The 22,064-nt window shown below is 35.1% G+C and overlaps 2 protein-coding genes across 2 annotated transcripts; one reads left to right on the top strand and one right to left on the bottom strand.

Annotated features, from left to right (window-relative positions):
• Positions 1 to 1,052: 1,052 nt before the first annotated feature.
• LOC114264149 (bifunctional aspartate aminotransferase and glutamate/aspartate-prephenate aminotransferase-like) lies at positions 1,053 to 7,603 on the top strand. The gene is made up of 11 exons (XM_082889376.1): positions 1,053 to 1,134; positions 1,272 to 1,384; positions 2,963 to 3,200; positions 3,302 to 3,395; positions 3,505 to 3,608; positions 4,612 to 4,860; positions 4,961 to 5,074; positions 5,214 to 5,297; positions 5,735 to 5,905; positions 6,032 to 6,145; positions 7,251 to 7,603. Exons 1-11 carry the CDS (start codon positions 1,096 to 1,098, stop codon positions 7,389 to 7,391), a joined length of 1,461 nt encoding a protein of 486 aa, XP_082745502.1. The 5' UTR covers positions 1,053 to 1,095; the 3' UTR covers positions 7,392 to 7,603.
• Positions 7,604 to 8,018: 415 nt separating this feature from the next.
• On the bottom strand, positions 8,019 to 16,415 carry LOC145799738 (low affinity sulfate transporter 3-like). Its single transcript, XM_082889369.1, has 12 exons — positions 15,744 to 16,415; positions 15,619 to 15,667; positions 15,057 to 15,264; positions 14,621 to 14,798; positions 14,469 to 14,534; positions 13,787 to 14,017; positions 13,346 to 13,472; positions 12,276 to 12,562; positions 9,235 to 9,428; positions 9,050 to 9,138; positions 8,565 to 8,641; positions 8,019 to 8,468 (listed from the first exon to the last, which is right to left on the bottom strand). Exons 1-12 carry the CDS (start codon positions 16,191 to 16,193, stop codon positions 8,337 to 8,339), a joined length of 2,088 nt encoding a protein of 695 aa, XP_082745495.1. The 5' UTR covers positions 16,194 to 16,415; the 3' UTR covers positions 8,019 to 8,336.
• Between the last annotated feature and the right edge of the window lie 5,649 nt (positions 16,416 to 22,064).

Genomic DNA, 22,064 nt, shown 5'->3' with positions numbered 1-22,064 from the left:
ATGGATTACTGGCCGGTTACGATGCCAAACCTATTGGGCCGGGTTTGGGTCATGACAACTTTGATTTGACCTCTATTGACGTCGAGACAATGATTGTGGGCGAGAAAGTGGAAGACAGCAGCTTGAAGTGGAGAATGACGAGGATGGTAGAGTACTATTGTCTTCGGTCATCGGTTATGGCTTCGGATGATAGATCTGAGAGAGAGAGAGAGAGAGAGAGAGAGATCTAAGGATGGCGGAATGGAGGCTACGGAGGAGTGGAGGCTACGGAGGAGTGAAGGCAACGATGAGTTTGGTGGTAAACCGATGGTGAGAACTAAGGAGAGATGCGGAAGAGAAAAAGGGAGAGAAAGACAGGTAAGAGATCAGAGTGAAAGAGAGAGACATGTAAGATTAATAGCTATAATTTTAGAGATAAAACGGGTGAGGAGGTAGTTTGGTCTTTTTGTAGAAACTTGTCCTTATGGATAAAACATTTTAAAGTGTTGATCTTTGACCAAAGAAAATTTAAAATTAGATTTATAAACCGAGTGACCAATCAAAAATTTATTTTATTATAAAATCTTGTTTAGTTCTGGTTTTTAGAAAATAAATTTGAGAAAATTTTATGTTTTGATTTTTCGTATTTTAATGCTTTCAATGATTTTTTAAAATATTTTAAGCAATTTTTTTTAATTTTTAGACATACCTGACATAAATACACTTAAAAAGTATAATATTTGTGAATTTTTTTTAAAAAAATACACTAAATACCAAAACATATGAAAAAATACAAAAATTCAGTATATATTTCGTATTTTTATGTATTTATTAATTTTTTAAAATATTTTTTCACAAATATTTTATTATTTGGATACATTTAAGTAAGTTGCATCTAAAAAAATAAAAAAATTACATAAAATTTTAAAAATATTCACTAAAAAAAAATACGAAAAATAAAAAATTCAATATTTAGAAAACTAAATTTTAAAAATTAAAATCAAACATATTGAATAATTTATTATTATTATTATTATTATTATTGTCAAAATTTTATTTTTAGAGCTCGAGGGGTTTGGTAAAAATCTCAAGCCTCACCCTCCCTTCCCTTTTGTCATGTCAATGAAGGTGGAGGGGTTTCTTTCACAGGACAAGGTTGGGTCTTTCACCTACTTCCTCAAAATACTAGCACTAGTCATTCCCTCTCTCTCGCCAGAACAATCCAACAATCCCAGCCTCTCCCACCAACCCAATTCTCTCTCTCTCTCCTAATGGCGGGTTCTTCCTTACAGGGCTCTTCAAGCATTGCTTTGAGGAATCAATTTCTGGGATTTCATTGTTCTTCAGATTCAAATAGCTTCAGATCGGTCTCTTTCTCCTCTCATCTCCCCACTCTCTCCCTAAAGTAAGCACCTTTATACCTTTCTCTCTCTCTTTCTCTCGTTTGCTTTATGTTTTTGCTTCAAATTGTACTGAGCTCCCCCCCCCCCCTTTTAACTGTCAGAAAACAGTATATATATTTGTTTGATTCATGGATTTAAATCAATTCTATTCCTATTTTGCTTCAAATTGAATGTTTCTAGAAAGTCTCCATGTTTTTATGTCATTCGCTCTTATTTGATCAATAAATTTGATTCGCCTTGGATTTGAACCAGACTCCCAAAAAACCAATCTTTGATTTAATCAGTACTATCTGTTTTCTGGGTTTTTTGGAATTACCTCATCGTGTTGTTGGCATCTCAAATCCTTCACCAGTTCTTTCATTAAATTCAAATTTGATGAATAAAGAGCTAAAAGTGAGCTCCAATCATTTCATCGAACTTGTATCAAATCATGGGAGAGATAAAATTTTCACCAAATCTAGGTTGAACTAAATCCTTCACCAAATTTTACTCATATTTTTATAAAATTTTTTAGAAGTTAGGATTGGGGGTGATTTTCTTTCATCAAAAATGGTTAAAATAGGTTTTCAGCACAGTTTGAAATTTAAAAAAAAGGTTTCATGATAAAAGTAGAGTACAGATTGGAGTGTTCTAACCGGATCAAGGTTTTAACTAAAATTTCACTCAAATTTGATGAAAAAAAATTGGATGCTCAAGAAGCAAATAATATTCAACAAAAACTAAATAAAAGAGAAATGTTTAACAAAAAATGTGTTTATGTTCAAAGAGAAACAATAAAAGAAAGTCTTCCATTTACGTTTTTATGGTCAAACTGCATAAAAAAATCAAGTATGATTTTAATATAGTTATGTTTAATCTGTAGAACTAAGCTCATGTGTAACCTTTTCTTGATGCGAAAATGCATTAGCAAACCACAACCTTATTACAACCTATAATTAGATTAATTGTTTTCTAAAATTTAAGAGTAAACTACCAATAAATCCTAATAGTTGGACTTAATTTCCGTGAGTCCTATTGAAATCAAGTATTTGTAAATTTTGTTGCTAAAAATAATTTTTTGTGACGATTTTTTGCATGTCGCTAAATTTGACAATTAGTGACTTTTTTTTTGTCACGGTTTTTATAAATTGTTGCTAAAACTTACAATTAGTGACATTTTTTTGTTATGAATTTTTTAAATTGTCCTTGAAAGTTGAAAATTAATGACTTTTTTTGTGACGGTTTTTTTGAACTGCTGCTAAACTTATAATTAATAACTTTTTTTGTGACAAAATTTTCAAACTGTCGTTGAAAATTAACAATTGGTGACTTTTTTTTAATAGTGTTTGATGAAAAAAACCATTAATTCTTATAGGACCTATTGGATGATAAGTCCATCTATTAGGACCTATACGTAAGTCCCCCAAAATTTAAAGAGGATACTTGGGTAGAACATTTACTTGACCTTCTTTACTCGAACTTTATTAATCCTTATAATTAAGGAGATTTTTGTTTCATATTTCATGAAGTCATTTGATACAAACATTGATAAGAACAGTTGTGAGATATTAACCTCCTTCTCTGATTCTATTTTTGGTCAGATCTTTGGAGAATATAAAACCGCTACAGACACACAGGTTAAGAACTGTTGTGAGTGCAGTGAACAGCTCTGAGCACATGGATGTTGATATCTCACTAAGTCCTAGAGTAAATTCGGTGAAGCCCTCAAAGACAGTGGCTATAACTGACCAGGCAACAGCTCTTGTACAAGCTGGTGTGCCTGTGATCCGGTTAGCAGCTGGAGAACCCGACTTTGATACCCCACCTGTAATAGCAGAGGTGATTTTTAACTGTTTTCTGCATAATTCATTATGTTTAAAAATGTCAAATTTCCTATTTCTTGCAACACTAATTATTTTGTCATCATCTTGTGAATTTAGGCTGGGATTAATGCAATTCGTGAAGGTTACACGAGGTACACGCCAAATGCAGGAACCCTAGAACTCCGCTCAGCAATTTGTCACAAGTTGAAGGGTTAGTTGTTTTGCAAATTGTGAAATGCTTTCTCCTACTAAACTAGTTGTTATTCTTGCTAAAAGAGGGATTCTGACATTTCATTTATTTATTTATTCTTTTATGGCAGAGGAGAATGGAATCACTTATACACCTGATCAGATTTTGGTGAGCAATGGAGCAAAGCAGAGCATCCTTCAAGCAGTGCTAGCTGTTTGTTCTCCTGGAGATGAGGTTTAGTCCACACTTTTACACTCATCACTAGATCTATAAATTCTATGAATCTTCTTTTTGATTTCCTTGTGCTGAAATGAATAGATGAAATCTAGTGCACCCAATTGGCTGCTGTGCAATGAAGACCTTTTTTCTCTGTATTCACCTCTCACCACAAATGAATCATGTTAAGATTTCAAACAATGACTTCTCAGTCAGCTGTATCATTTCAGCCGTAATGACATCAAATTTTAACTTCTGGGAGTCCTGGGAAGGAAATTGAGTTCTTGCTGAACTGCAACCAAGACAATAAACTTATTATGGTTGGTGCGAATCATTTGAGGTGTTGATCATGTGTCTACAATGAAATAAGATGTTGATATTTGCCCAAACCCCCTTTGGCTTTCTTGTTTCCTTCTAAAATAACATTCAGTGAGACCATTGGTGTTGTATGAAAGTATCATCCCAAGCAAATCTTGATCAGTACAAAAAAGAGCCTGCAGTCTCTCATTGCCTAACGTGGTTTCTTCATGCTTCAAATCTTTTAGATTTGACCTTTATGTGGTTCTCAGGACCACAGTAATTACAAAAAGAATATAAGGAGTCTTGTGGATTTTAGATAGATAATAACTGACCGAGGAATTATGACAGAATAAATGGAATGGTATTTCTGCATATACATTGCAGTCAGGAAGGCTACACACACAGCCAATTACATTGAAGAGTTTTAGTTCAGAGATGTTATGTTGTGGATAAAACTGTTCACTAATTTACCTCCTTGGCACAACCATTCAGCTGGAAGAAAAAAAAAGTAAACTACACCTTATTAGTTATTAATAGGCATGTTTTTTGGGATATTTTATCCTCCATTTCAAATGTGTGTGTTATGAAGTATGGAAATGTCGCACAATGGAAGTAATCTTTGTTGGTTACTTGGATGAGGCTGCTGACATTTTAAATGTTTATATTTAATGCTCTACCTTTGCAGTTGATAGACACTTACAGGATAGCATTTATTCTTCAGGTTATAATTCCAGCTCCATTTTGGGTGAGTTACCCAGAAATGGCAAGGTTGGCTGATGCGACCCCTGTGATTCTTCCTACCCACATCTCCGAAAATTTTCTCTTAGATCCAAAGCATCTTGAATCCAAACTCAGTGAGAAGTCGAGACTGTTGATTCTTTGTTCCCCATCTAACCCAACAGGATCTGTTTACCCAAGGAAGTTGCTTGAAGAGATCGCTCAGATTGTGGCAAGGCATCCCCGGCTTCTGGTAAAATATCACTTATCATGCAACTTTTGGTATCCTTATTTGGAGCATATTCAAGTTACCTAACATCAAGTTTTGGATTGCCTTTGGTTGTTCTATTCAGGTGCTGTCTGATGAAATATATGAACACATTATTTATGCACCAGCAACGCACACAAGCTTTGCGTCTTTGCCAGGGATGTGGGAGAGGACACTGACTGTCAACGGGTTTTCTAAGGTGCTTCAACTTAATTCCTTTCAAATTGTTTATTTATTTATTTATTTATTTATTTTTACTGAAGTGCTTTCCTTGCACATAATTTTGATATGGTCATACATATCAAGTCATGAACCTTAGAAAATGTTGATATTTATAGGCCTTTGCAATGACTGGTTGGAGACTTGGATATCTTGCTGGTCCTAAACACTTTGTTGCAGCATGTGGAAAGATTCAAAGCCAAGTATGCACACTTCCTTGCCTCTTTTCTTTCATCATCTTTAGTAGACTAGTAACTCTTATCAATTTGTATTCTGTAACGTTCATCAATGTCAGTTAACATGACATCTAATGCGTGGAGAATCCAGATTCTTGAATATGCTTCAAAATTTGATGATACATTAGATTGTTTCTCATCCCTTGTGGAGGTTTTAACCTTCTAAAGATATGGAAGATATTGTTAACATGGTTGAGACCAACCCTTGCTAATATATTGGTGTATGTCAGTAAAAAGAAACTGCATGAAAGCTATTGCAGACTGCATTGTTTTGGTCTTCAATTGAGCTTCATTGCATTTGGTTATTTTAAAAAGGCTATTTTAAATTTTGGGTGAATTTCTTGAACTATGTTCTTGTACTATAATCAACATGCTCTATATAATCCTTTCATGCATTATTCCAGTCCACTTCAGGTGCCAGTAGTATATCTCAAAAAGCAGGTGTTGCTGCTTTAGAATTGGGCTATGCTGGTGGGGAAGCAGTTTCTACTATGGTTAAAGCATTTCAGGAGCGACGAGATTATTTGGTTAAGAGTTTTGGGGAATTGAAAGGTGTTAAAATATCGGAGCCCCAGGTATGGGTTTTATTTTTTATGTACACATTTAGTGTTTAAAACCCAGATCTTTTTCTTCTCTCTTCTCTGTTCTGGTGCTGTTTCAAGCTTGATTTGTTGGTTCTTTCTTGTACTTCTCATTTGCAGGGCGCTTTCTATCTCTTTCTCGATTTCAGCTCATACTATGGATCAGAGGCTGAAGGCTTTGGTATGATCGAAGATTCAGAGTCCTTATGCCGCTATTTGCTGGAAAAGGCTCAGGTAAGCTTCTAAGCGGTGCCATTTCTGGATGAAATGAAAAGGAAGTAGAAAGACATGTAAATTGAATGAGAATTAATGAATGGAATAAGTAGATCAGGAAGACCTCACATGAGTCCATTCAATAGATCGCTAAGTCCTGGACAAAAGAAATAGTTCTTTTAGTGCTGAATGCTCTCTCAGTGCACACCTATAGATCTACTCACGGTGTAGTTCAAAGGGTGGCACTCTTTTCAGGTTGACTACGAGAAGTTAAAATATTCTTGGGTCTTGCTAACAAGTGTCCTGAGGTATAAAAAAGAAAAAAATAGAAAAAGAGAATAACATGAGACATTCTTCATCAATTTTGTTTGAAATAGTTGTATGTTCATGTTATTTTACATTGTGGGTAGTATTTCCATATTGTCATATTATTGTTCTGATATAAATACACAGCTAAGGTGGAGTGTTTGTTATTACATACCGTGATACCTATTCAGGCCTCGTTTGGGAACCCTCTATTTTAGTCAAAAAGTTAAAAAGTTACTAAATTAGCCAAAAAGCCAACAATTCATATCAAAAAGTCAATTATTCTATTTTCTCTCTAGTTTTTGCACATCTCTTCGTAAAAAAGCCAAAAAGTCATTCCAAACATACTAATTTTTTTTAACTCATAATTTAACCAAATAGTCAAAAAATTACTAAATTAGCCTGTTCCCAAACGAGGCCTCATTTAATTCTCTCTTCCTTTCTCTCTCTTATTCTCCCCGAACCCTAACCCTAACCCTAACCCTAATTTCTTGTATTCTGCAATTTAACTTGGTATTAGAGCACACCAATCCTACTGTAGAAGGTCTCATTAGCCTTTAGAAATCATCGATTCCGTGCACTGACGTCATCATCTGTACAATGATGTCAGAGCATCCATTCGATGACGTTAGAGCATCCATACGGACGTCGAGATGCATAGTTTTGGTAATTATGGTTTGATTTTCCTGGTTTTTGTTTTTGTTTTTTGTTTTATTAAAGCCATTTTCCATGGTTTTTTTTATATTAAAGAAGTGAAATTTCTATTTTTCCTTTATATCACAGATTTTTTACTTTTGTTTCTGGATCTTATGGTGCTCAGGTCGCTCTCGTCCCGGGTGATGCATTTGGGGATGACACCTGCATACGAATCTCCTACGCGGCATCTCTTTTGACCCTGCAGGCTGCAGTGGTGAGAATTAAGAAAGCATTAACGCCTCTCAGATTTGCTGTCTCTGTTTAATTTTGCTGGTATCTTTCAAGTCATTGTTCTTGTACTTTCTTTGAGATAAAAAATGTGTATTTTCTGCTAATTATCCGTGAATAAAAAGTCCAGGACTTCATGCATTGCTTTTTGTATTCATTGTAATCAAGTGCAGATATTGAAAGACTGTAAAATAGGTTGAAGAAACAAGTATGCCCCTTTTTTTATTTATTTATTTTTTTGAACTACAACTATGCCCTTGTTTGTACTCTTGAATATTGTCCCTTTAACAACTATGGGTTTTGGGTGGGGGGGGGGGGCTTGGTGGCTGAAGCTTTTTTCGTTTAAAAAACATTCACACACACACACACACACACACAAAAAGGCACAAAAAATCAATGTTTGATCCAGTTTCATTATGATGTGGACCACATTGATTTTTCTTTACACTTTTTTTGTTGTACTTTTCTGTACAAGTTATTGTAGATGGGATTGGATTGGACACTACCAGTTCAGGTCTGTGAGCGCAACATAGGTTCGACTTTAATTATCAGTCACCCGTGAAGATTATAGTGACAACCTTAACAGAACTCGGATATTTGTTCCCAATACCATTTTACATTACATAATTTTTTTTAAAAAAATTGGATACATCAGAGGTCATAATTTTGGAGAGGGAAAACTCAAATACTTGACTTCTTAGTAAAATACAAAAGTTCTAACCAACTGAGCTAGATTCAATTAATTTACACAGCATAATTTTGATACATGGAAGACACAATCCACATAATATTACTCAAAAGCACATACTAGTATTCTCATTCTGCCATCCTTTTTTCTTCTTAGTTGAATAGAGCAGATAAGAGCTATCATCGCCTCTTATTTATTGTCCCATTTTTATATATGTACATAATAAGTATGAGACCAAACCACACGAAGAAGGCAAGTAAGCACATGAGTAAACACACTTTGAGTAGTACTCAGTCATTTATCAGGACCAACATAAGCTTCCATAGCTTCTCCGACAGTCAAGAAGATCATTCCACCAGTTTTCTCCACAAAGTTGGCTTGCCTTAACTTGTGTATCACATGCCACCGAGGGTTGGCTATTGCTAACTGTGAGCAGAGAGAGAGAGAGAGAGAGAGAGAGAGAGATAATTTAATAGGCTTTCAAAACATAAGCTTGAAGTATATACTACTGCCTTTAATTACCCGGGTGCCATGCGACGCCAGCTCCTTTTGCAGTTCCTCTATAGAAACAATTCCAGATGTGTCGATGTTCATCAAATCTACAATCATGTGTATATATATATATATATATATATATATTATTGTAAAAGAGAAAATATTTCAGCAAAATGAAATCAAATATCGATTATTACTAGCTCTTCCGTAGCTAGAATACATTGTGTGAAATACAGATATAAAGAACATAAGTCATTGAGATGGGTGGAGCCGATTTGGCCCACTTTAGTTAGATGGGTAGGAGACAAGATCGGCTCCCCAACCATTTCTTTTGCGCCACCTCATTGGTTTGGGGGGCACCAGACCTACTAAATAATTTTCCAAGTCAAACTATGTTTCATATATAATTTCATTGGAAAAGAAAATTTAGTCCTATTATACTTGTTCATTCATTGTAAACCTCAGTTGTGGACACCATCATGTTCATTTTTATGGGGAGAAAGTTACTTAACTGGACACATCAAGAATTACTAGTTGGATTCTTCCTTGGGCATTATTTCCTTCACTTTCCACTTCTTTCTCACTCACCCACTTGAAAATCCTTGAAAACAAACAAGAAAATGTGGCAGTTAACATGAAAGAAAATCACATTTGTTGTGAGCCTCTAGAGGACATGGATGTATGGTATATCATGTACCTGTCGTTGATGAAATTGGCATTAGCAAAACAAAGCAAGGAAGATTTGATGCGGATTGTGAGGATTCCAGGAGTTTTAATGGCCATTGGATATTGATTCACTTCGCAGAAAGCATCTGTTCCAGGGAGCTTTCCTAGAATTTCAATGCCAGGTTGAATCGAATTCACTATAATCTTTGCAAATGATATCAGCACCTGTCAACCCACTTGTTAGAGGCTTTGTTCCCTAGTTCATGTCATGTTGGATTGACGGATTGGGTTAGATAAAATTATGAATACAGGAGGTTTTTTTTTTTTTTTCTTTTGGTGGCAAATGTTAATTGTTAGATTGGCACCTATGGAAGAAAATCTCCCTACCCTTGACAAAGTACTTAAGGCCCCGTTTGTTTTCAGAGGTAGAATGGAGGGGATTCATAATGAGAGGATTAATAGTAAGGGGATTGTTAGTGAGGGGATTAAGTAAAATTGTGTTTGTTTTGATGATAATTGTTAGCGTAGGAATTGTTAAATTATTTTTATATAAATTAATAAAACAAATAAAAAAGTATAAAAAATTAAACATTAATATTTATAAAAAAATTCCCAATATATAACAAATAAAAAAAATAAAAAAATTTCTAATCTCCTCACTATTTTTCTAATATCATCTCCCCAACCTCCATCTCTATCACCTCCACCATCCTAATCCCCTCACCAACTCTACAAACAAACACAACATTAAATAACACCTCCACCATCCTAATCCCCTCCCATCTACTTAACCCAAAACAAACGGGTCCTAAGTGCCTGCATTCCCTTAATTCAACCCCCTAAGAGAAATTGAGAGTCATAACCTCCTTGGGATTAAGTCCGGAAGGGATAGTGGCCAATTAGGTTAAGCCTAGTTAGTTATGCGATTGTTAATATGATGGTATACAAAGAATGTTTGTGCATGACCAGATTAATAATATACCTTGGCAATAATTGCCATGGGATTGAGACATAGGGCATAAGTTAAAGGGGCAAATTTGTATTTAACACATTAATACCATGTGAATGAATTTTCAATCCCAAGTCTTCCCAGGGAAAGCTAATCCTGCTGGTATAGGTGATTAGTAGTCCACCTAAAGTAGCAATTCAGTTGATAATTAACCAACCAAACATGTGATCTGTGAAGTCTTACCTCACTAGTAGTTCAATCCCACTATCCAATCAGCCAAACACATGTTCCCATGTACTCCTGAAGTTTCTTCATTCATTACTAATTGATTGAATCCTTATTGTAATAGCAAATATGAAAGAAATCTCATGTTAATGGATCACTCGTGTTTAGATCATGAAATCGAAGATTTGAAAAGGAACCAAAAAAAAAAAAAAAAAAAAAAAAAAAGTGAGAAAAATGGATAATTTATATTTAAAAATTTACAAAAAATCTCAAGATTTGACCATTGTAATAAAATAAATACTAAAATTTTATTTTTATCAATTTAAACCTTAATCTTGAACTTATTTTCTATCTAAATCACAGTTGATGTGGTCTATGGATAGAACCATTAAACTTTGTAGCATATGTTACAAATGTAGTAGTAGTAGGCAAGCTGATGATATCAACACCGAATCACATCATCAAACAATGCACTAGTGCGGAGAGATGAAGGGTAGGTAGTAGGGGGGGTTGGTTAGTGGAGGGGAATCAAAAACATTATTTTAAAATTAGATTTGCTTCTTTAAATGATCCATTCAACCGAGCAAAGAGCCAACCAGTACAGTAATGGGGAGAGAGGAAGGAGACCTGATTCCTGGACATATACATTGGAACTTTGTTGGATGATATATATATATTCCCATTATAACAAGAAGTTGACCCAACCCCCACCACTAGTTCCTTTCTACTTTTGTCCACTCATTTCAACAAATATATAGAATACCATCAAACCATGTTTCATATTTTATTTTGAAAATAAAATGAATGAAGGAGATTTAAAATCGATGAAATGCAAGTTACACTTAGAATAATTTTGGTTTATAAATATATTATTCTAAATATTTTTTTCTGGTTAGTAGTATTATTATTTTTTTTTTTTTTTAATTGAGAAGAAAATCTTCATTGCAAAACCCACTGAAACCGAATCTTCATTACTAGTATGGTTGAAAAATGATCAGGAACTATAATGCCTCTTTCCAATATATATATATATATATAAAAGGTAAGACCCGCCAATTCTGAGAATTTCCTTTTTCCGAAAAAAATAGTTAGTAGTGCATTTTGCATAGGAGGGGCTTGTCGATTTTTTATTTTATTTTATATATTGACTTTCAAATCTTTCTTATTAGAAAGAAAGAAAGAAAAAGACTTATAAATTAGTACAAATTATTAAAAATTTAACTAAAACAAAAATGTTTAGAAAAAAAAGAGTGACTTTATTAGCAAATGTCAAACAAAAATGAATCTTGTTTAAAAAGTTAATTTTTTCTTAATTGTAGACTAAGGTCAAGTTTGGGAAGTGGAAAAAAAGTCAAAAAATCAAAAAGTTATTCAAAAAGTTAAAAAGTTATCACTATTCACTAAAAGTAAAAAATTACGGCTGCACAACTCTCAATCCTAATTTTCTCCTACACACTAATTTATACAATTTTTTAATACACATTTTTCTATAAAAAGTCAAAAAGTTAACCCAATCAACTATATTTTCTTTCTCAACTTTTTAGTCCAAAAGACAAAAAATACATTTATTTAGGACACCCTAAACAACCCCTAAATAAGCTAAAAATAAACTGTTAAACTTTTTTTCGGACTTAAATAGGCAAAACTAAATAGATCACGATTACCAAGCGAATTAACTTACTTCTACTAAGTATGATGACATATATGCATATATAGTATACAGATAGATATCATATGTTTTCTTACCAAATGTAATTTGAATTCGAGTCTCACTCATTGTGGGACGTGATGCAGTTTTTCATTCTATTATTCCTTTCTATCCATTGTAAAATAGAAACCAATTATATGAGAGAGAGAGAGAGAGAGAGAGAGAGAGAGAGAGAGAGAGAGAGAGTTACTGCAACAAGAAGACCGATCTCCACAGACCCAAATATCACCCCAATAAAAGCTCCAATGCAAGCAAGGAAGTCAAACTTATCAAGCTTCCATATATTGTAAGCTTCATGGAGGTCAATGAGCCCTGGCAAAGCTGAAAGAATAATGGAAGCAAGGATTGCAATAGGGGTGAAATACAAGAGCCTTGTGAACACTTGCAGTGACAGTAAAACTGTGAGTGCCATCACTACATTTGATATCACTGTTTCACAACCTGCACTATAATTCACTGCAGTCCTTGAGAATGAACCTACAAAACACACACCACACTACATATATTATTAAACAATAATATGAATTTCAATTGTGCTGTTGATATAATTCTATTAATTAGGAAACATGAACTCTTTAACTATGCCAATTTTAGTACTGTGTCATCTTAATTTTCCGAGTAATAAAGAATTAATTCTTCATTGCGAAGAAATACCAACTATAGAATCTCTTGTTTAATTTTGAAACAAAGAATCCCAATCCGACTTAAGAAAGTAATATGAGATAAATCTTCACCACAACAAATCAAAATTTTAGAGACGAAAATTTAGGAATGAAATCATCTTTTAGGAACAAAATATTTTAGTTGACAAAAGTGACATTATTTTATTTTTAGCGACAAAATTGGACATTTAATAATGATTTATTATCTTTTAGACCAAAATTTTTGTCTCAAAAAATAACTTTTTTGTGTGAAATTCTTTTGTCCCTAATAATGTATTTAATAGCATTTCTTCTTTTACTTTTTGGGAATAGACTTTTGGTATTGACTCAAATGACAACTGAATTGGTCTCTTAATGTTTTTTGCAGCAAAATTTTTATTTTTGGGAACGAAAATATCTAGTTCCTAAAACTTTTATACCTTGTAGTGTGTAACACATTTAATTAGTGACTGCAATAATAATGAACAAGTTTAGCCAAGAAACTCTCATATAGCAAGTTTCATTTTTGCATTAATTCTTGCACCATTTTATTTATCTTTTCATATTTTGAATTTAATTTTAATAGTGATTTTAGATACTATAGAGACAAAAAGCTTACCAGTGGCAGCATAACATGAAGTCAAAGACCCTGCAATGTTCACGAATCCCATGGCCACCATTTCCTTGTTTCCATCAAGATGGTATCCCTTCATGGATGCGAAAGATCGACCAACCGCAATCGCTTCCTGAACTTGACATAACAACATATTTAAGATTAAAATTCAAATGCTCATAAATTAGTAGGTTGAAGAATTAAGCATGATTTTAAATATCAGTTTTCGATGACTGGAATCTGATATGTATTGGTTCATAGCTCGACATGGCGTTTTGACTGCAGTAAAGCCATTTAATGTGGCTAGAGATTTTTAAAATTTCATGACTGCCAATACATATCGCTCAACATTTCTAGTACCATTAAGTCATGAGTACTGATATTGATATGTCTCCTCATACTGTTATTTAAAACCACGAGAGCGTGACTAAATGGCCAGGCATGAACCGTTAGGGCAACAACAGCAACAATCAGACCGGTTTTAACAATTTCTGAGCCGTTCGGGCTGTCAAACTGTAACTGGTGAACTGAGCTTGGATTGAGTCCTCCTTTGATGTGTTTCACTATCCTAACTCCATGTTTATCAGCTCTTGTCAGGAAAACAATAAGAGTTGATAAAATCACAGATATTAATGGTGCAACCGCGGGTAACCAGAAGAGTTTCCTGTTCCTTTTACCCTGTGGTCAAAATAAAATGAAATAAAATTGTAGAGAAAGAATTTGTAAACCATGACATATTTGATTTAAAAAAAAAGAGCTAGAGAAATTACACCTGGAAGTTTCTGTAGTTTTTTTTTTTTGTGTGTGTGTGTGTGTGAATTTAATACTTATAATTCTAACTGAATTAATTTTTATCTTTCAATTTTTTACTTTGCGTCAATTTAGTCTAAGTAATGACGTCCTTTAAAAAATGAATTGAAATCAAGAAGCAAAATAGTGTATTCACTCTTTTCAATTTGAAATGATTCATTCCTTTTTGAATGAATAATTTTATTTTTTATTTTGTTTGATTTCTAAACGGATATTTTTAATTTGAACTAAATTGATACAATGCGAAAAATCAAAGGGAATAATTAAAACTACAATGACAAAAAAGGAAAAAAGGACTTCCAATTATGTTTGTACTTACCAGGAATCTGGTAATTAATATGAAACAGAGAAATGAGCTACCCAGGATGAAGTTATAAGGATTCCACTGTAAACCAACAAGCACAATCACAATGAATTATGAAAAGTAAATTTAATAAAAGAAATAACAATGAAAAAAAAAAAGGAACTTGCTTGGTGGAAATGAAGTGATGTCCAAATAACTCTGAAGACAGAGATAATATCAGTTTTGTTTGTGAAATTTGCGAGTCCAAGTAATCCTTTCAGCTGTTGAAGACCAATAACTATGGCTGCACCGGCCACAAATCCTACTATGGCAGCATGTGATAGAAAATCCACCAGAAAACCCAACCTGTAAAAATAATCACAAACACACCAAAAGAAAAAAGAAAAGAAAGTTTTAGTACTAAATGGGATGACACCAGTCAATTTTTGAAGAAGAAGAAAAGAAAAGAAAGTTTTGGTACTAAAATGGGATGACACAAAGGTTTTAAATAAATACTAACATATCACAGGAGATAAAAAAAAAAATCAGATAGGTATCGACTGATATTTAAACTATGAACAATACTAATCAATAATTGAAAAAAGAAGAAATAGGAGGAGCTACCTTAGGAGTCCAAAGGCAGCTTGAAAGATACCGGCGAAGAAGGTTACAGTAAAGACAAGCCTCGTATAAGCAATAGGGTTTGCCTCTGGATCTTGTAATTTCTGAATCATAGAGGACAACAACAATGATACTACTGCCACTGGTCCAATTGCTATCTCTCTTGATGTCCCCATCACAGCATAAATAAGTGGCGGCACAACGCTTGTATCTGAATCAATACCATAATTAAACATACTAATTATCAATTCATGCCAAAGTTTTAAATACCCATAAGACGAATTGGTATCAATCACGTTGTATCAGTATTGAAAGTATGATTATCAAGTGACCTGGTAGTGAATTTTTTAAAATCATTGTGCTGAAAAAAATAATCAATGTGTATCACGAAATGAGTGATGTGCATGTCATTGTCATTCCCACATACATATCAAGGTGTATGAGAATCAGGTTCGCTAAAAACCAAAAAAAAAAAAAAAAATCATAATTTCAAACTGATTCATTTAATCATGTTGCAACAAGAAAAAGAAGAAAAAAAAGCACAAATCAAATTGAGAAAACTTACAGAGACCATACTGAGGATCAAGCTTGGCCAGAGTAGCATACCCAATACTCTGCATGATACATTAACATTAATATACCCAAAATTATCATTCTACAAGTATCAAATACAAATAAATATAGGTTTACCTGAGGGATGCATAGGCTTGCAAGAGTTAAACCAGCCAACAAATCATTCTTGAATTTTGTTGCAGTGTAGTTTCTACCCCAAACAAGGATTGGGAAAACAGCCTCCAACAATGAAAATGCTCCAGAAAATGGTTGCTTCTTAAGAGACTGAAACTTGGTTCTATGAGAGATGAGAGATTTTTTAATGGAATCCACAAGCTCGTGCCACAGACTGGGTGGGTTGGGTGCATTCATCACCCAATGAGCCCTCTCCGCCTGCCCATTTTTCTCCAGGTCAGGCATTTCTTCCTTGACTATGCGCGGTGTCTCATTGGCCAGAGAAGGGAAAGGTGTTTGAAGTGTTTGGTGGAACATAGAGAGCTCTCTCTGAGGCTCAGGATCTTCAGCAGAGAGCTCTACTTGAGATTGTTTAGCAGAGTGATAAGCACCAGAGTCAGTGGAAGGTGCCATGACAAAATTCAGGGACAATTTCAAACTCTCATAAGGGGGAAAAAGGTTAGAGTATCAATGTATGAGAATTTTCTCAATTTTGTAGAGTATTGTATATAGGAACAAGATTCTCTCCAATCCACTTTAGATGACTGGAAAGTCCAATTTAGTCTGTGAGGCTCACTATTTAGTTACCCACTTCAGTTTCATGAAGGAAATAGAAAAATTTTAAAAATAATTGGCGAAAAGTTCTCACCCGTGGACCAAATGTTATTTACTCCAATATTCCATTTGTTTGTTTGTTTGTTTGTTTGTTTTTTTTTTTTTTGTGGGAAATTATAAGAATATGTTGAATGAAATTGTTTGGTAAGAAGAATAAATTTGAGTGATTCTACTTACATTAGTTTACCTCTTTACACATTTTATATGAGATTTTATTTTATTTTATTTATTTATTTATTTATTTTTTTTCAATTTTATCCATGTGTGAACTTACTTTTAAAGACAAATTATTAAAATTAAATATATTTTATTATCTCTTTATACCCATTACTCTTCAATTCGTATTGCTCTTCTTTCCTTATCGGTTTTTTTTTATGCTACATATCTCTTTTCAGAAAGTGAGAATCATAGCGTTTTAATCATAGAAGAAACACTACAAGAAAAAACAGTTTTAGCGACTAAAAATATAAATTTCGTCGTTGAAAGTAGGACAATTGGCGACTAAAATTGAATTAGTAGCCAAAAGTGAAGACTTTTGGCGACTAAAACAGTTTAGTAGCCAAATGTGTAGTTATTGGCGACTAAAAATCAATTTAGTTGCCGATTATATGAGTTTTAGTGACTAAAACAATTTTAGTAGCCAAAAGTGAAGGTTTTTGGCGACTAAAAAATTTTAGTAGCCAAAAGTATAGGTTTTGGCGACTAAAAAATAGTTTGGTTGCCGATTGTAGGTGTTTTACAGACAAAATTTTTTTTTTGTAGCCAAAAGTAAAGGTTTTTGACTACTAAAAAAAATTTAGTAGCTAAAAGTGGACAATTGACGACTATAATTCAGTTTAGTTGGCAAAAGTGGAGGTTTTGGCGACTAAAAATAAGTTTTTGTCTCCAAAAGTGGTTATTTTTAGGCGAAAATTAATTTTTTTAGCGACTAAATTATTGGTAGTAGCCAAGACTAAGGTTTTTGGCGACTAAAAAAAAATTCACTCGCCAAAAGTGGCTTCCTTTTTTTTTAATAAATAATTTATTTTTTACATAAATTATATGGAATAAAAATAATTATGTTTATATATATATATATATTAATACGGGTCAATATACTATATAAATAATATATTTTGCATATATATTCATGTGGTATTATTGTGGCATAGTGGAGAGAGTGTGTTGGTAAAGATTTAGAATGTGGGAGGTTGGTGGTTTAAAACTTGGGAAGAGCAAAGGGTAATTTTTATTTTTATTTTTTTATTTTTTTTATTTTTTCTGAAATAAGCTTTTGGCGACTAAAATGGGTGGTTGCCAAAAACTTTAGTATTGGCGACAAAAAAAATAGTCGGCAAATGTATAAATTAAAAAAAATAATTCACTATTGGCGACAAAAAATTTAGTCGCCAAATGTATAATTTAAAAAATATAAATGAGCTTTGGCGACAAAAATTTTAGTCGATACAGACTTGGTTTTTGGCGACTAAAAGTTTTTTAGTCGCCAATACCTCCACGACCATGTATTCGGAACAAAACCGGCGACTAAAATATTTAGTCGGGAAAAGTGAAAAGTCGACTTTTGGCGAAGGTGCTTTTTCTTGTAGTGAAAGTAATGAATGAAAAAACAATAGTAAAAAACCTTTAAAAAAGTAAAATTGTGAGTTTTTTTTAATATTATTTGTTTGGTAGGTTTTCGTTTCATTTTTTAAGAGAGTTCTACTTTTGTTTTGTGTGTCAAAATCGAACAAAATAAAATAGTTCAGAATCACATTGTCGAACAAAAAATATATATCCAGTAATCCACTGCCGAATAAAAGATACATTTTTGGTAACCCAAGACCGAATATTTCCAGTTTTATAATTATTATTATTATTTTTTTTATGTTTTATATTCTTTTTGCTTGGAAGGATTATGCTTCTATTCATTGCAGCAATGCAAGTACAATCATCTTGCTGTTGAATATCTTAAAGGGCACTCATTTGCTGGTAGATTATCTAAGGAGGAAACATCCTTATTAGTTGACATGCTGTAGATGTCCCCCGAACGCCCCGGGAGGGTTAGCTCCCGTTCTGTTCATTTGGGGTTACTACAGTTCGGACTCTTGAAATGTCACGGTTCCTAATCTGAACCAAAGAGTCCAAATCCGGCAAATCATTTTGAGAAATTGATTTTTGAAAAAGTAGTGCCAAACATGGACTGCTTTGCCAGATATAGAGTCGCCACCTAAATATTTTATTTTGGGAAATTTAGGAAACCCTGACTCGGTGCCAAAAGGCCACGTGTCCGTCATCACCAAAGTTGCCTCGGCTCGGGAACTTGGGTACGATTGGGGAAGGTCACTTCGTGAGCACCCCCGCTCGCCCGGTCATAGACCGGCCTCTACTAACCATGATATCAATTTTTGAAAAACATTGTGAGTTCTTATTCCGGTTATTAGCCTAGGTTACTATGTGATGCTCACAGCATATAAGTATAGACTGGGTCGTCCGAATTGGAACAAAACATTTCATGCTTGTTTATTTGAAAATGGTTTGATGGTGCTACCCGCAGGTAGGCTAAGACGCGGATTTGCCACCCTCAGGTGGGCTTTTAGAAAGGATGGTTTTGCCACTATCTAGTGGGCTTAAAACAAACATTTGATGAATTGTCCCAATTCAAATAACCCAACCTTCACCCACAGGCATTCAGGCAGATATTTCACATAAGCAATTAGCCTCATGGCAAGCATGCTATCATGGCAATCATTCACACACATGTGAAGATGCTAAAGCATAAAACTTACCGAGTACTCCAAGCCAAAACAGAAACTACATTAGAAATCATGTATGATCCTAAGTATACAGTAATGCCTAATGCAACACATGCAAAAATGCAAACTATAGCAGGCTCGGCTATTCTAAACATGTCATATGAAATGCTACAACTAACATGTATTCAATTTGGAATTGAAAGTACAATGCAGTTAGTATGATGCGCCGAGCCCGGTGCATGCAAAACAGATGAATGAATGCAAACATGCTATCATACTCTATGATAATTGAAATATGCCCTAGTCTAACCATCATAAGCGGATAAATAAAAGGGAGAAAGACGTGGGGTTGGAAGACATACATCACACTCACGCACACTTATTACAGTTGTGTCCTCGCGTAGAGGGTCAGAATAAATAATACAATCCCCAAATAAAAGAATATTACAGTCCCAAATATTACAGTCCAAATAATATACAAATTCCTAATTAATTAACAGATTAATTAAGAAAACTGTAAAAACTGGCATGCAAGCCAGGGACTGCCTTGCTTCGGATGGATGATGCATGTCCGGGTCGTCTCGCGCGGAAATCCACCGGGATGCCCCGATTAGCCTCTGTTTAGCAGTTATTCTTGGAAAGCGCGCCAAGTCCCAAAAAGTTACTGATTCTTCATTTGCTGCAACAGAGAGCAGGAAAGGGGCATAGCAATGTATTTGCACAGATATATGCATGCCTCGATCCTCGTGCCACCAATCACGCATACCGAGGCATGATGGCCGAGGAGTCGAAATGCACAATTCAATATAGGATGCATGCACATGAAAACATAGCTAAAACCTAACTCCATCATGGATAATCCGGAGTGTCGGTGACTGGGGAATTGAGACACATTCCGTCACTCGAAGTACGAAATGTACCTCGTTTCCCGTGTTCGGGCTAACTCCTATTTCGGACACGATGCAATATGCATGATATGCGTGAACTGCAACTAATATACAATCCTAACATACACAATGCTATGGAAGTGAGATGCCTCGAAATGCGTGCACACGGGCACGCAAACTGAGAAAATGCATAAATACAATGAAAATGAGACGCCTTGAAATGCGTGCACACGGGCACGCAAACTGAGAAAAAAGACAGAATGCAATCTAAGATACAACCTAGTATGCACAATGCTATGAAAATGAAATACCTCGAAGTGCGTACACATGGGCACGCAAACCGAGGCAATGGTATATGCAATGAAAATGAGGTGTCTCGAAATGCGTGCACACGGGCACGCAAACCGAGGCAATGGTAAAATGCTATGAAAATGAGGTGCCTCGAAATGCGTGCACACGGGCACGCAAACCGAGACAATGGTATACGCAATGCAAACGACATGGAAATGTGATATGGGCTTATACCAACATGAGAGAGCCTCAGCCACACTCACACAGGATGCCAGTGGATAAAAATGAGGTGCCTCGAAATGCGTGCACGCGGGCATGCAAATCGAGGCGGTAGCGGAATGTGATGCAAATGACATACAGAATGCAATATGGACTTATACTAACATGAGAGAGCCTCAGCCGCACTCACATAAGATGCCGATGGCAGAAAATGAGGTGCCTCGAAATGCGTGCACACGGGCACGCAAACCGAGGCGATGCATACGCAATGCAAATGACATGGAAATGTGATATGGGCTTATACCAACATGAGAGAGCCTCAGCCACACTCACACAGGATGCCAGTGGATAAAAATGAGGTGCCTCGAAATGCGTGCACGCGGGCACGCAAATCGAGGCGATGGCAGAATATGATGAAATGACATGGAAATGACAAATGGGCTTATACCAACATGAGTGAGTCTCAGCCACACTCACATGGGATGCCAGTGGATAAAAATGAGGTGCCTCGAAATGCGTGCACGCGGGCATGCAAATCGAGACGGTAGCGGAATGTGATGCAAATGACATACAGAATGCAATATGGACTTATACTAACATGAGAGAGCCTCAGCCGCACTCACATAAGATGCCGATGGCAGAAAATGAGGTGCCTCAAAATGCGTGCACACGGGCACGCAAACCGAGGCGATGCATACGCACTGCAAATGACACGGAAATGTGATATGGGCTTATACCAACATGAGACAGCCTCAGCCACACTCACACAGGATGCCAGTGGATAAAAATGAGGTGCCTCGAAATGCGTGCACGCGGGCACGCAAATCGAGGCGATGGCAGAATATGATGAAATGACATGGAAATGACAAATGGGCTTATACCAACATGAGTGAGCCTCAGCCACACTCACATGGGATGCCAGCGGATAAAAAAAAAGTGCCTCGAAATGCGTGCACACGGGCACGCAAACCGAGGCGATGACAAAATACAATGCAACATGGCAAAAATGATATGCAAGCATACTAATGGAATTTCAGCAACAAAATATGAGGGAAAACAGTCCCGAAATGAAGCGAGATGACATGAAATGCAAGGAAATGTCCCGAAATGCGATTTTAGGCACCCGAAATGGCCTATAGCCATGCCAAACATGCACAATATGGACATGCAATGCAAAGACAGAAGCTAGACAGTCCCAAGAGATGCACTTTCACAGTTATAAACATGGCCAAACAGCAAGCATGGGTAAGGGAAAAATAGCATGCAAGAATAGGGGCCAAAAGAGGGGTAATGAAGCAAGTGGTATAAGCAAAACCCAAACTGAAAAATTTCCTTCTACAACACTGAAGATGGACCAAAAATATGAACATTTACAGTATATGGCAGACCTCAAATCAGTATACAAATATGCCAAAAATGTGATGCAAGACAAGGCTCAAAAGGTGCTATAACATGAAGTATATAAAATAATCACCAAACAGAAAAAAAGTGTGAATTAAACATGAAGTATAGGCCAAAATAAGGCCACTTTTGGTTCGGAC

This window comes from Camellia sinensis, chromosome 1 (genome assembly GCF_055761805.1).
Source record: "Camellia sinensis isolate YWXY chromosome 1, ASM5576180v1, whole genome shotgun sequence".
NCBI classification, from domain to species: Eukaryota; Viridiplantae; Streptophyta; class Magnoliopsida; order Ericales; family Theaceae; genus Camellia; species Camellia sinensis.
The sequence above is the reverse complement of the archived record's forward strand: the minus strand, read 5'-3'. Positions and strand labels throughout refer to the sequence as shown.

Bases quoted from the DNA above. Each gene is read 5' to 3' on its own strand.
- LOC114264149 (XM_082889376.1), top strand. From the start codon at position 1,096: ATGTCAATGAAGGTGGAGGGGTTTCTTTCACAGGACAAG. The intron at 3,201-3,301 runs GTGATTTTTAAC...TTGTGAATTTAG, and splicing joins CCCCACCTGTAATAGCAGAG to GCTGGGATTAATGCAATTCG. The intron at 3,396-3,504 runs GTTAGTTGTTTT...CTTTTATGGCAG, and splicing joins AATTTGTCACAAGTTGAAGG to AGGAGAATGGAATCACTTAT.
- LOC145799738 (XM_082889369.1), bottom strand. From the start codon at position 16,193: ATGGCACCTTCCACTGACTCTGGTGCTTATCACTCTGCTAAACAATCT. The intron at 15,668-15,743 runs GTAAACCTATAT...TGTATCATGCAG, and splicing joins CAAGCCTATGCATCCCTCAG to AGTATTGGGTATGCTACTCT. The intron at 14,018-14,468 runs GTAAGTACAAAC...TTTTGACCACAG, and splicing joins TATTAATTACCAGATTCCTG to GGTAAAAGGAACAGGAAACT.